The 13,985-nt window shown below is 34.0% G+C and overlaps 1 protein-coding gene across 1 annotated transcript in view; it reads right to left on the bottom strand.

The window, feature by feature from the left end:
* Positions 1 to 8,005: 8,005 nt before the first annotated feature.
* LRRIQ3 (leucine rich repeats and IQ motif containing 3) overlaps positions 8,006 to 13,985 on the bottom strand; it is a 218,848-nt gene continuing 212,868 nt past the window's right edge. Inside the window, exon 8 of the mRNA XM_068538019.1 lies at positions 8,006 to 8,162. Coding sequence (XP_068394120.1) covers positions 8,006 to 8,162 — 157 coding nt within the window. The remainder of the gene's footprint in view (positions 8,163 to 13,985) is intronic.

Consider the following 13,985-nt stretch of genomic DNA (forward strand, 5'->3'; position numbering starts at 1 on the left):
ATTCTTTATTCAACAACAACAACAAAAAACCATACATCCACTTCTATAATGGAAACAATCCAAAGTCTCCTTAGTTACTAGATCCTACTCGGAGCTCAGGATCACTGTACAATGTCCCTTCCTCTTTAGGCCTATTATAATTACATTAATATTAAACATATGGACCAGGGGAAATGGAGAGGAAGAAAAAAAGATACCAATTAAACTATAAAAAATATGTTCATGACACAACAATGAAAATGATATGAGTAGAAGCTGTAATCTTTATTTTTGTATGTATTTATGAGGCCATAGTTAAAATATATGACTCCCTCCACTGTGGTAGACAGGCCTGTTTATTCCCTAAAAACCCACAAAGTGGGAGGGTTTTCTGCAAATATAAGAAGGGTGTTGAGATACAGATTTAAAAAAAAAAAAAAAGGTTAAATGCCCACCAAACTGAGAAAAACATTCTCTAGTCTATCAGTACTTTGCCTCATTAGCTGAAAAAACTCCACTTTCCTAAAATAAGGTAGGAAGATAGATTATTCCCCTATCACTTCTTCCTCCTGGTTCAAACTCAGGATCTGTAGCAGCATAAAAATGGGATAACTCTTTCCCAATACGTGCAAGTACAGCTATTTACACTTCATTCTCCTGAATGACTCTGTATATTCATCCACTTATGATACATGAATTACAATGAACAGTTGATCAGAGAGAGGATATGCTTGGATGTGTTGGGTGATGCTGATATTAGCCCATATTAGACTTAGTTACCACAGGGGTATGTGTGAGGCCAAAGACAAGAAGAGCTCAGCTAACAGTCATGTATCAGTGACCCAGAAAGTGGTAGAGTGTGGTGGAGGGGTTGGGTGGGAAGCAGGGAAGAGAGATTGGTGAAAAGGACACACATACACACCTAAATCTGAAATGAAAGACTCCAAAATGTTAACAGTGATTATCTATAGGTTGCAGCCTTTTATTTTATAAGTTTTATTGTATTCTCTACTTTTCAAAAATGATATTGCTTTTATAATTGAAATACAATATTTTAAGTGCTATGGTGGTTCAGAAGGTGTAGAATACATCTAATTGAAAGAATCAGGCAAATTTTCATAGACCACATTGTTGAGGTATTAGGTATCTTGAGAAATTATTCTGCTAGTATTTGTGATATGGAGCATTCCAGCTGGGAGGGAGAAATACTGACATCAAAGGAGGAAAGCAGAAAATCATGGCATTTTCAAGAACCATTGGTATTCAGCATGATTGGAACATAAGTAACCAAGAATACTAGTAGAAGATAAATACTAGAAACAAATCAGGGAATTTGGTAGCACTTCTAAAGAGAGAATTCTGGGCAGAGACTAAATATTGTTCTTTAAATTTTTTTACTGTGTATATGCCTGCACATACATGGAATCTGTGTCTGTCTATGGGCAGAAAGATAAGAAATCATCCTGATTAAGTCTAGAATTTGCACTGAAGGCAAGATTTATTCTACGAAAGAGTGCAACAGAATTCTAAGAAACTTTTAAAAATGAACTGGCTGGAAGAGTGGAGTAGGGAAACAAATTATATATATATATATATACATACAAACACGTAAATTTACATATATAAATGTACATTTATATATAATACACAATATATATTACTATCTCAGTTTAATTGAGAAAACCTTTCTGTGCTGATTTTAGACACAAGCAATCTGAAAACACTGACATTCAAAGGCAGTGGAGGGGACTAACATGGGTAACACTTAAATGCCAATAACCAGGAACACCAGTAACACTTACATGGCTTTCAGTAATTATTTGTAAGACAGATATGAAACAAGTATTTGTTATGAATTCTCCATTTCTCAATGTTCTTTGTTCACTTTGAATTACTTCTAGATGAGAAAACCTCAAATATTTCATATATATATATATATATATATATATATATATATATATATATATATTTTTTTTTTTTTTTCCCCCCTTGTGTGCTCTAGTTTGGGTAATTTCTAATTTCTCTTGACTGTCTTCAAGTTCTTTCTGCTCTGCCCTGTATGCTATTAAACCCATCCAATAAATTCTTAATTTATTATATGGCATTTTTAACTTCTAGAAATTGACTTGGTTCTCTTTTAGAGATTTTATGTCCCTGTTAAAATTCTCCATCTTTTAATCCATTTGGTTGATTTTTCCTCTAATTTTTAAAATATTTATGAAACATTTTACATAAAGTTCTTGTTTACTGATTGCAACATCTGGGGCATCTGTGGTCATATTTTCCTATGTACTCATGTGTCTCACAGCTTTCTTTATTGTATGTAAGACACTATGTTTAAAATAACTTGAGAGAATGGAGTACATTTTGTTTTCCCTTAGAGAGGGCAAGACCTTCCAGGCTGCTAAGAGCAAGGAATTGATCACTTCTATCCAATTAGGGATTGAGTAGGATGGGGGACCTATTGCAGCTTTAGTATTTTTTTGTTCTGTGGTTTGGAAGGTGAAATCAACCATATGTATATTACCAATTCCTCATTCTAGCAGGTCTTTGGAATCTAACCATGAAGGTTACACATCTCTCTCTCTTTCTTTCTCTCTCTCTCTCTGCTTTCAAGCACAGCCTTCCAGCTTCCTGAATTACTAAATACTCAGCAGAAGTTCCACTGGAGAAATTCAGCAAGGAGAACTAGCTCTGTATCTGAAGGTTTTAAAGATTCTAATCCATCATACCAACCCAAAAATCTTTGTAAATTTATAAATTATGAAACTATAAATTTATATATTTTAAATTAACCCAGTAAAATCTCTCTGCCTGACAAGCCCAAGTCTCAGCCTACCCATGCCCAGATTTTGGCATTTCTGCTCACCTAGGAAGGGCTCCTCCCTATTAAGAATGCAGTGCCTACACTTTTCCTTGCAACTACAGCTCTCCAATTGTCAGACAGATAGATACATACATGCATAATACATAATACACACATACATGGAGAGAGAGTGAGAGAGAGTCTGAGAGAGAATGGTTATCCATTTTGGCTAGTTGTTATGGGGAAATATGACTTCCTATTCTACTCCTGCTGTTGATTTCGAGTTTCATAGCATTGTGTTTGGAAAAGATACTTGATATGATTTCTATCTTCTTGAATTTGTTGAGACAGGTTTTGTGGCCCAACATATGATCTGTCCTGGAGAGTTTTCTTTATATGCTGGAGAATTCTGCTGCTGTTCAAAGGAATATTCTATGTACATCTGCTAGGTCCATCTTGTCTAAAATATTCAAATGCACTGTTTCTTTATTAATTGTCTGTCTGATGATTTTTCCATTGTTGTGAGTCAAGTATTAAAGTGCTCTGTTATTGTACTGTTGTTTATTTCTTCTTTTAGTTCTGTTAGTATTTTTTTATATATATACTTAGGTGCTTCAGTGTTAGGTGCATAAATATTTACCATCTTCTTATCTTGTTGTGAATTGACCCCTTATCATTATATAATGACCTTGTTGTATTTTGTCACCATTTTTAGCCTAAAGTGTATTTTGTCTGATATAAGTATAGATACCCCTGCTCTCTATGGTTACCATTTGCTTGCAATATCTTTTCCTATCCCTTCACTTTGAGCCTATGTGTATCCTTAAAGCTAAAGTGAGTCTCTTGTAGGCATCAGTATCACTGGATCTTATTTTTTAATCCATTCAGTTATTCTATTTATTGATTGGAGAATTTAATCCATTTACATTTAAAGTAATTGTTGATAGTTAAGGTCTTACTATTGCCATTTTGTTAACTGTTTACTGACCGTTTTGCAATTTCTCTGTTCCTATCTTCTTCTCTTGCTGTCTTCCTTTTTGATTTGATGACTTCTTGTGGTGGTATACTTTGATTTCTTTACTTTAATCTTTTGTGTATCTACTACAGGTTTTTCCTTTGTGGTTACCATGAGGTTTACATAAAATGTGTTAAAGTTATAACATCCTATGCTAACATATTAACATGATAACAACTTAACTTTGATAGCATACAGAAACTATACTTACCCCCTTACATTTTAAGTGATTGATGTTACAAAGTACATCTTTTTATATTGTGTATCCAATAACAAATTATTGCAGTTAGTAATAAATAGTCAAAATAATAGGCAGACTAGCCAAATAATAGGAATAAAGCTTTTATCTGGGAACATTTTGAGAGTCTCTTACTATGCTTGCGCTTGCGTGATTATGTGAATGAACATATATTTGCATAATGGCTCCTTTCTCTTGCTTTTGTCCTGTCCGTCCCTTTCACCTTCCCAGCAAATGACTTTAGATAGGTCTTTTTAGCTTCTGTAATTCCAAGGCTCACTCCTGCTGGCAGATGAAAATGCAATTTTAGGAACTATTTTCTTCAAAACACAATACAAATGTATCAAAAAGACACCAGGTGAATTTAAAGAGAATAAGTCACTTCTCATGAATCCATGAAATCTCTACTGCCTTTGTACATAAGTATACTGCCATGAACTGAGTGCTTACTGAGATATAGTAATATCCTAAACACTTTACATACATCATCTCATTTATGAATGAAGAAACTGAAATTTCTATTGAACTTCAATAACTTCCAAAGAATTTAAGCTCAGGTCTTTCTGATTCCAAAGCCTGTGCTCTTAATCATTGCACTCTATTATAGAGCTTGGACTAGTGGATTGATTATCAGACAGAAAATACAAATTTAACCTTGGTTCTAAGAAAGATAAAGAGGAAAAGCTTGCTAAGTGACCTCTTAATTTTCTTCTAAGATGAGATGCTGCTGCTGTAATCTCTGGATACTGCTTCAGGCCTATAGTGGTCACTGTTTCTGTTAAGGAAACTCTGGGAAGAAGTGAAAAGAAATCTTTTCTTCTAACAGTATCTCACTATTCAAAGAAAGTGCTCACAGTATGCCACCTCTTTGGCTCTAATCCCCTTGTCTTTCCATCACCCTCTTTTTTAGTGTAACCTGCTGCTACTTCTTCCTGTTAACCTTGACTTCAGTATAGCACTTTCCTATTTAAGCAAATTTTGTCCTGGTGTTTATATATTGGTTTCAATGATGATTTATTTTGAAATACTTCAGTATTACTAGCATGTGTAAACAAAGTTATTTTAATCTGTAAAAATACTTTAGGATAAACTTATTTGCATAAGGAATGTTGTAAGTAGTTATTTATTTGAGAAATTGGTTATGTTTAACATTTGTATTGGGTTAGAAGAATCTAGCACCCTTGCATATATAAGGTCTAAAAAATTGCAAGCCCAACTATCTATATGAAGGGTTGGGAAACTATCACCACCCATGGGCCAAATCCGACAAACCTCCTGTTTTTGTAAATAAATTTTTACTGCAACACAATCACACTCATTTTTTTTCATCCTATCTATGGCTGCTTTTGTGCCACAACATGGAATTGAGTAGTTGCAACAGATACCATATGGTCCACAAAGCTTAAAATATTTACTGTCTTGTCCTCAGTGAAAAAATTTGCCAAGGAACAAAACACGTGTTCTTGATCACACTACAAGCAGTGATTTGGGAACCCAGACTCTTTTCATCTTGTGGCTCAGCCATCTTTAATATGTGTTTTTCAAGGTGGCAAAAGAAGAGGAAAAATAATGGAGGATATTGCATGGTATATACCTGGAAGTGTTGCCAATCACTTTTACCCAGATTCCATTGGTCAAAATTCAGTCCTTTGCCTCGATTAACTGAGTAAGGAGGATGGAAAATATGGGCTAATTGTGTCCTGAAGAAACAGAAAATAGGTTTGGTGAAAAGCTAGCCAGTCTCTGCCAAAGAGACCTTCTGCAAATTGAATTTTGGGGCTTCATATTTAATAAGATGTGGGGAGCTAAGAGAAAGAAGTCAAATGTATATTCTAAAATTTTAATATGGGAAACTTTAGATGGTTATGAACCTAGGGAAGTTTGGGAATATAGAAAGAGAAGTAAGATTGGAAAGGGAGGGAAATAGTAAAAAATAATAATAAATTCCATTTCAATGTATGATTTTTTAAAAGATTTTATGCCTTCAAAGTAGAGGTATCTAGCATGCATTTGGAAATATAGGAGATGATATATGAAATTTAAGATATAACCTAGAGATATAGATTTTTGATTCTTCAAAACATAAACAGCAAGCAGCAGTAAAAGTCATGAGATTGACATGGGACCACACATAAATAGGAAAACAGAGCTATAAACAGAAAAAAGCGTTGTGTGTAATATAATATCTGCATTAGTACAAAGTAATAGAAATACAGAGATGAGTAAAATTGTCTTTGCCTTAAAGAAGCTCACAGTTGGGTGGAAATTAGCAAGGAAATTATCGATTACCTGTTGTGTGATAAAGATGATAAAAGATCTGTAGTATGGAATGGGAACATATAGAAAGGGCAACAAATAGTAAATAAATGTATTGATTGAATGAATTAATTATATTCAAATATATAATACAAAAAATTCTACCATTCCTTGATAAAGTGTCCCTCAGCTCTTAGATAGTTGACAAATCCTCCTATAAGTACACAGAAAAGACTTCCGCATCCACTACTACATACTTACCTTTATTAAGTGCCTACTCTGTGTAATGCACTATGTTGCTTTTTGTGTTTTTCTCATTCAAGTCTCATAACAATGCTACATGACATGGACTATTATTTTTAATTAAATCCCAAAAAGCATGAATGTATTATAATACATTCATAAATGAATGTATTATTTCCAAATACAGAACAGAAAAACGGGGTAACAGAGAGATTATCTAATTTGTTATGGAAATCTACATCTGTCACACTTTTACCACTTCACTGTATCCCCCTTTGTTGTTTTTGAAGAATAATTAGAAATACCAATATGACTTGCTCATTAGTTATCTGCAAATTAACAAGAAAAGGGAGAACTGATACCATGGATTTAAATAGACAGCTATTATTTTACAGAACATGAGGAAAATGCTACTAGCATTTTTTAGCAGTCCAGCATAGAAGCACAATGAACAACTGCTGTTTTAAAATATTTAATTTTTGGAAATTTACCATAGACTAATAAAATTAGAGAATTTTAAAAAGAAAAACTTGCATATATAACTGATGAGTATTAAAGAGAAATTTTGAATGGCATTAGTTACATTGTATTAAGTGAGCAATGTCATAATAAGTGAGACATTTATCTTTCTAGATTGAAAATACTATTGAAAATCGACTAAAATTTTACAAAGAATTTTTATATCTTTTTATATTCTTTATTTGTCAAATTCTACACTATGAATATGTATTAAATAGACTTAAAATGAATATATACCATTTCTGAATACTTTATGATCACAAGTACTCAATTACATGCATCCTTTCTCTCTCTATTTCTCCTCTCTGCCCCCCATATATGTAAAGGCAAACACATTGAAAGTAAATATACAAAAATCTTACAATCTTCTAGGAAGTTAATAAGAATGTTTAATTTCCCTTTTAAAATTTATATTTTCTGAATTTTTATAAGAGCATGAGTCACCAATATAATGGTGAAACTTTTATTTTGAAAAACTAAATTGTTTTAACAAAATAAACAGGAAATATAATTAAATATATGAAAGCAGGCAAAGAAACTAATCAAAGAACACAGTGTCTTAATAAAAGTCAACAGCTGGGGCCAAAATTACTATTCTAAGGTTGCCAGCAAAACTGAGAATGGCTTACAAATTGCTGTACTCAAGATATGAAACAATACAAGCAATGCCTTTGCAGTATTTCCTGCAATAAATTAAATCACTTTTCATTGTCCCTTGGATATCTGGTTATGTAAGGAACCTTTAGGTGAGCCAACTCAACCTGATTTAAGTTAAATTATGATCGAGAAGAGAAACATTTTAATCACTCTTTATATTTTTAGAAGATTTACATACAAATCCATCTTGTGACATAGAGTACTTCTTCTTTTATAGTATTATTTCAAAGTCCTTTAACTAAAAATAATGGCCATAATTCAAAATGACCATAGAATGTGATGTGGCATTGGTTCACTTTGTCATTCCATCGGGAACTTTAAGGATTAAATTCTTTTTCACAATTGCAGCTTTTGTTTTAGCATCTTGAAATCTTTCACAAGCTTTTTGAAAGGCAATCATATCATTAACAAACTTTTCTTCACAGTGTCTTTTATATATTTCTTGAGCCCTAAGAAGAAAAAAGTAAGGTAACAGAATGAGATACTTTTAAATGACTAAAACCATAACAATCAATCTAATTGTTAATGATAATTAAATGCCTTCAAAATAGATATATACAAAATGGGAAAAAGATAGAACTCCACTTATTGCTTAAAATATTATTATATCATTAAATAATATTCATCTTGGGCTAATATTTCTAAGTTTTCTATTAGCTATAACTGAGAATTTTTACAAACTCTGGCTTAGATTCCCAAAGAGGCATCTAACCAAACTATGCCATGATTTGCAGAACTTTTACTTAAGCCTCATTAAATCCAAGCTCTTTCTAGGACTCTACTATGGATTGAACTATGACCTCCACAAATTCACATGTTGAAATCCTAACCCACAGTACCTTAGAATGTGACTGTATTTGGAGAAAGGCCTTTTAGAGGTGTCCTTATGAGAAGATGAAGGAACACCAAGGATGTGTATACACAGAACAAAGGCCATGTGAGGACACAGTGAGAAGGCAGGCATCTTCAAACCAAGGAGAGAGGCCTCAGGGGAAACCAAACCTGACAACACCTTCATCTTGGACTTCTAGTCTCCAGAACTTGAGAAGACAAATTTCTGTTGCTTAGGTTACCCAGTCTGTGGTATTTTGTTATGGTAGCCCTAGCAAACTCTTACTAAGTTAGAGAAAGGTGAACCAGGTTACTCTGGCAAACCTGAGAAATGTCATGGGTCTTAGGAAAATTCATTCATTCATCCTCATTCATTCAAGAGTTATGTATTATAATGCTTGGCACTATCCATAGATCCTGGAAACATAAAGATAAATAAGACATGATATAATTTTGAGAAGCTTATAGAAAGTAAAGAGAAATAAAGGTATATGAACATATAAATGAAATACATATATTTATTTGTATTTAAGTATACTCAGAAATGTGAACTTAGGGAGTGGAAGAGGGGCCTAAGTCTAGAAAGTCTGCAACTTATTGACTATGTGATTTTGGACAAGTTACTTAAGTTCTCTCTATCTCATTTTCTTCATCTTTAAAAAGGGAATAATTCAACTCATGGGGTTTAGTAAAGGACTAAATGAGTTAATACATTTAAAATCCTTAGAGGAGTACCTAACATTTAATAATTTATTTTATTGTATGGATAACTGGCACTCATCAGGATAGGAAACTTAAGAGCAGCCAGATGTGAAGAAAGATTAGAGTTCTATTTTGGTAATACTGAGTTTAAAGAGCCTGGCTATCTATATGGAAATGCCTAGGGAGTTGAATATAAAGAAACAATGGCTTATGGGTAGGAGTACACATAGTGAAACCATTCTGCTTGGATTTGAAATCCAGATCTGCAACTTACTGATTGAGTTTTGGACAAGTTATTTAAGCTCTACGTGCATCATTTCTTCACCTTTAAGAAGGGACAATCCAACTCATAGGGTTTAGTAGGGAGTAAATGAGCTAATACATTTAAAATCCTTAGAGGAAGGCTGGTATTTAATAATTACTCAATGAAAATTAGCTACAACTCTTTTGAAATAGGAGCTCTGGAGAGTAGTCACGTCTGGTCATGCAGCAGAGTAGAAGTCACAGAAAAATAGACCTTGCACATGTAATTAATTAATGGTACTAATTCAGCCTGAGACATTTATTGAAATAGCCCTCCTGCAGAAAACAATTATAAACTTGGACAAAATGTAAAAAAACAAACTATTTAAAAGAATTGAAGAGTGAAAAACATAATAATCTATTATATCAATATTTATATATACCAGAATCGAACAATTGGAAAATGAAATTAAGAAATTCCATTTACTATACCATCAAAAAATAAATACTTTGACATAAGTTTAATAAAAAACATGCAAGGCCTATACCTGAATATGATAAAATATTGCTGAAAAAAATTAAAGAAATTTAAATTAATGGAGAGTTATATCGTGTTCAAGGATTGGAAGACAATATTACTAAGATGTCAGTTCTCCCCAAATTAATATGCAAAGAGCAATTTGGGTAGAAATTAACATTTAAATTTGTTCTAAATATATATGTGATTAAATTTAGATTACCATTTATTTTAAATGTATTAACTTTAGGTAATTTGAATGTTTTAAAAGCTAATTGTACATGGAAATGCAAAGGTCCTGGAATAACCAAAGCAATCGTAAGAAAGGAGAAAAAAAGAATCTGTATTTTCCTATTGCTATAAAACAAACTACTATAAAATGTATTGGCTTACAACAACCACCATGTATTATCTCATAATTTCCATGGGTCAGAAGTCCAGGCACAGCATGGCTCAGCTGGATTTTCTGCTTGGGTTCTCACAAGACTGAAATCAAGGTGTCAGCCGGGGCCACAGTTCTCATCCAGGTCTTGAGGTCCTCTTTCCAAGATTGCTGGTTGTTGTCAGAATTCATTTCCTTCTCACTCTTTCTACATGGCTCCCTTCATTTGCAAGTCAGCCGTGTCATGTCAAGTCTTTCTCCTACTTTGACTCCCTCTGACTTCCTCTCCTGCCTCTGCATTTCAAGGCTCATGCAATATGCTGCGCCCATCTGAATAATCCAGAATAATCTTCCTATTTTAAGGTCAACCCTCAATTACATGTGCAGGGTCCCTTTGCCACGTAAGGTAGCATATCCATGAGTGTAGTATTGATGGGGACAAGGGCAGGCTTCCCGAAGATATGCCACTCTGGTATGCGAATTATTTTGAGCTAAAAACAATCCAGGCCCAAAAGAACCTTTGAACTTCCCCCTTACTGCCTAAATGAAATTAAAATATGGGGCCTGTCCCAGGAAGAAGCTGTCACCATAGTTTCTATAGTAAAGTATTAGGCATTGTAGACAGGGAGGAACCTAGCAAAGCCCATTTGATCAAAGTGCCTCATTGTCTTAGGATGGCCCAGCAAACATGTTTTTACCAAACATTAAATATTTTTGTTCTTCCTGTGAATAACCTTACTTCCCCTTGAAGCCTCAGACCCCTACCTTCTTCTCCTTAGTCCAGAGTATATATATACCTTACCTTGCCTTGCTGACTTTGGAACACTTCATACTTATATGGATTCCCTTTGCACATGTAATAAATTTGATTTTCTCCTGTTAATCTGCCTTATGCTATTTTACTTGCCAGCCGAAGGAACTAATAGGGGAAAGAGGGGAAATTTCCCCTCCCCCACCATCTCTTATCCTATTCTTAGTCCTAGGGATCAGGGCATGGTATCTTCTTGGGGGCCATAATTCTGCCTAGCACAGAGGTCTTGCATTACCCACTTCCAGGCTTACTAAGAGCAAAAACAAAGGGATTATTAGCTCTTAACAGGAAAATGGGAACCTAATCCTGAGACAGTAGAAAAGAAAATGAGGATAAATATAGGATATGTAGAATTTTATAGATAGGGAATTGGAAAATTGAACAAATTCAAGCTTGAAAGCCTAAAATTCCTTTGGGGCAGAGTGACTTGTTGAGAAGGAAAGGTCAGAGGTGGTATGTGCATAGGAAGCTCTATAGTTGATGAGGTTTAAAATCACTTTTGTAGGCAATGGGAGAAAGAACAAGCACCTGAGGGAGCAGCTGAAGTTGGAGGCCATAGAATTGACATCAGCATAAATCTACAAGTCACTGATGCCTTCTAGCCATTTTTACCTGAATACAAAAAAATGAAGATAGATAATTGGATTGTTCCAAGGTAGGGGCTGAGGCAGTTAGCACGGTGGAGGCAATGAAAGGAAAAGACATCAGAGACACTGGGTGAAATGGAAAAAAGAATAATCGAATTAAAGAACCCTGGAAGCTACACTAGAAAGTCTATAAGAAAGGTTATTTGAGGGATGAGTGTCACAATATATTTGAAGAATACATGTGGTGAAAGTAAAGGAAAAAAAGAGTTGAAAAGATAAAGATTTTAGCCATAAGTAAATATATGAGTTTAAAATTTAAGAGGTGGTGCCGTTCCAAGTGATGAGGTGGCATTTATATGTCTATGGAAATGAGTTTAAAGTGTGTTGGGATCCAAAAATGTTTAGGTTAGGTTAGGCAATTGGGAGGGTTGTTCTTATGAATTTGGAAGTTAACAGTGATAATGGCAGAAGCTGGAAAAAGAAAAGCTTTGTATATCAGGATATAAAGACCACAGGGAATGAAGAGGGTAGTCAAGAAGGTCAACTGATGACAAAAATAAGGACAAGAAGAAGATGATGAAATTGGATAAGTGCCTTAGGTGCCAGATCTTCCAAGCTAAATGATACTCTACTTCAAAATGGACACGATGCTGTTTTGCCCTGAGCAGTGTCATCACCTATTTAGAGTAGGGACAAGAATATTTGGGGAAACTTATGACCAGCTTTTACCTGATATAGAAATTCTTTCATTTTAAAGTCTCTTTTTAGTTCATTCTTAAACACTCCTATGGGTATTTTATCAATGTCCTAAACTAGAGCTTTATGGTTCCCCTTTCTTCATTCATTGTTCCTCATTCCAGAGCACGATCAGGAAGCTATATTCTCAGTAATGACTTCACTAGTTATTGAGATTCACCAGAATGCTTTTAGGTGAAGTGTTTGATACGTTAATGAAGAACAAATTGGCAGAAAAAGAATTGAGAAACTTCTGAAGTCTCTAGACAGATTTTACTTTTTTGAGTCACAGCTCTTTTCTGCACATTGATACTCAATCTTTACTTGAAAACATTTACAATAAAACTCAGTAATGTCTTTTAGGATACATTATTGACATAACCAGAACATTGCCTTATTCCTGTGTACTCTCAAGGATAATATCTTTGCAGCAGCTTACAAGAGAAGATAATTCAGTTAATACACATTAGGAAGCTCACTTGACTCTGTATCCTCTACAGATTAATGATGGCCAGACATTCAATTTGCTGTAATAAAACTAAGCTGTTTAAATTTCTTTAACATTGATTTGTGCTAGACTTACATTTTGATATACCAGACTAGCTTTCATTCTCTTTTCCAAAATGTATTTTCTATTAAATTATAAAAAAATTATTTCCAAAATCTTTCCTTCTCTCTCTCTCTCTCTCTCTCTCTCACACACACACACACACACACACACGCACACACACACACACACACAAAGTACACGTTAAGGAAAATGTTTTTGAATTTTGGAGGAGAAAAATATATTTTTCATGCTTAAAAAGATATTATGTAAAGTACCTCAGTAAATAGTTTTAAATTTGCTTATAGCTACGAAAAGACAAATGCTTTCTTATTTTACACTCCTTTCTAGTACAGACTACTTTTTTTAAACAATAGCATTTAAAAATGTAAATGAAATAAGCAGTTATAATGATCTTTAAATATTTCTAGATAAGCCTTAAACATATGTATTCACAGTTTGGCCACTTAAAATATAACCGGCATAAAACTGTGGCTGATAAGCTTCAATCTAATATCAAAAGAAAGAAAAAAAAAACTGTGTGAAAGACACACAAGGGTAAAAAAGGGTAAAAAACAATTACTGGGGGTCCTGTCTGGTGTACCCTTTAGAATTATCTGTGTCTTTTCATCTCTTTGAGCTATTTTACAACTCTGTAAGCTGAGGAAGAGGAGGATGACCAAACCTCTAGAAACTTGTTGGAGAAGACAGTGACAGATCTGTATGACAACCTTACCCTTGTTTACTGTGCTTTTCCTGGTAACCTCTCATAATTGGTTCTCCATCCTCAACACCTCCTTTTGTCTTTAGCTGAAGATGGTATTTAAGGTGATGGCTTCAGCTACTTGGGGGAGTTACTCAGTTTTCCTGGGTCTCCCCCACGTGTAGATGTTATTAAACTTTTGTTTGATTTTCTC

The sequence above is a fragment of the Eschrichtius robustus genome, chromosome 3 (assembly GCF_028021215.1).
Source record: "Eschrichtius robustus isolate mEscRob2 chromosome 3, mEscRob2.pri, whole genome shotgun sequence".
Lineage (NCBI taxonomy): Eukaryota > Metazoa > Chordata > Mammalia > Artiodactyla > Eschrichtiidae > Eschrichtius > Eschrichtius robustus.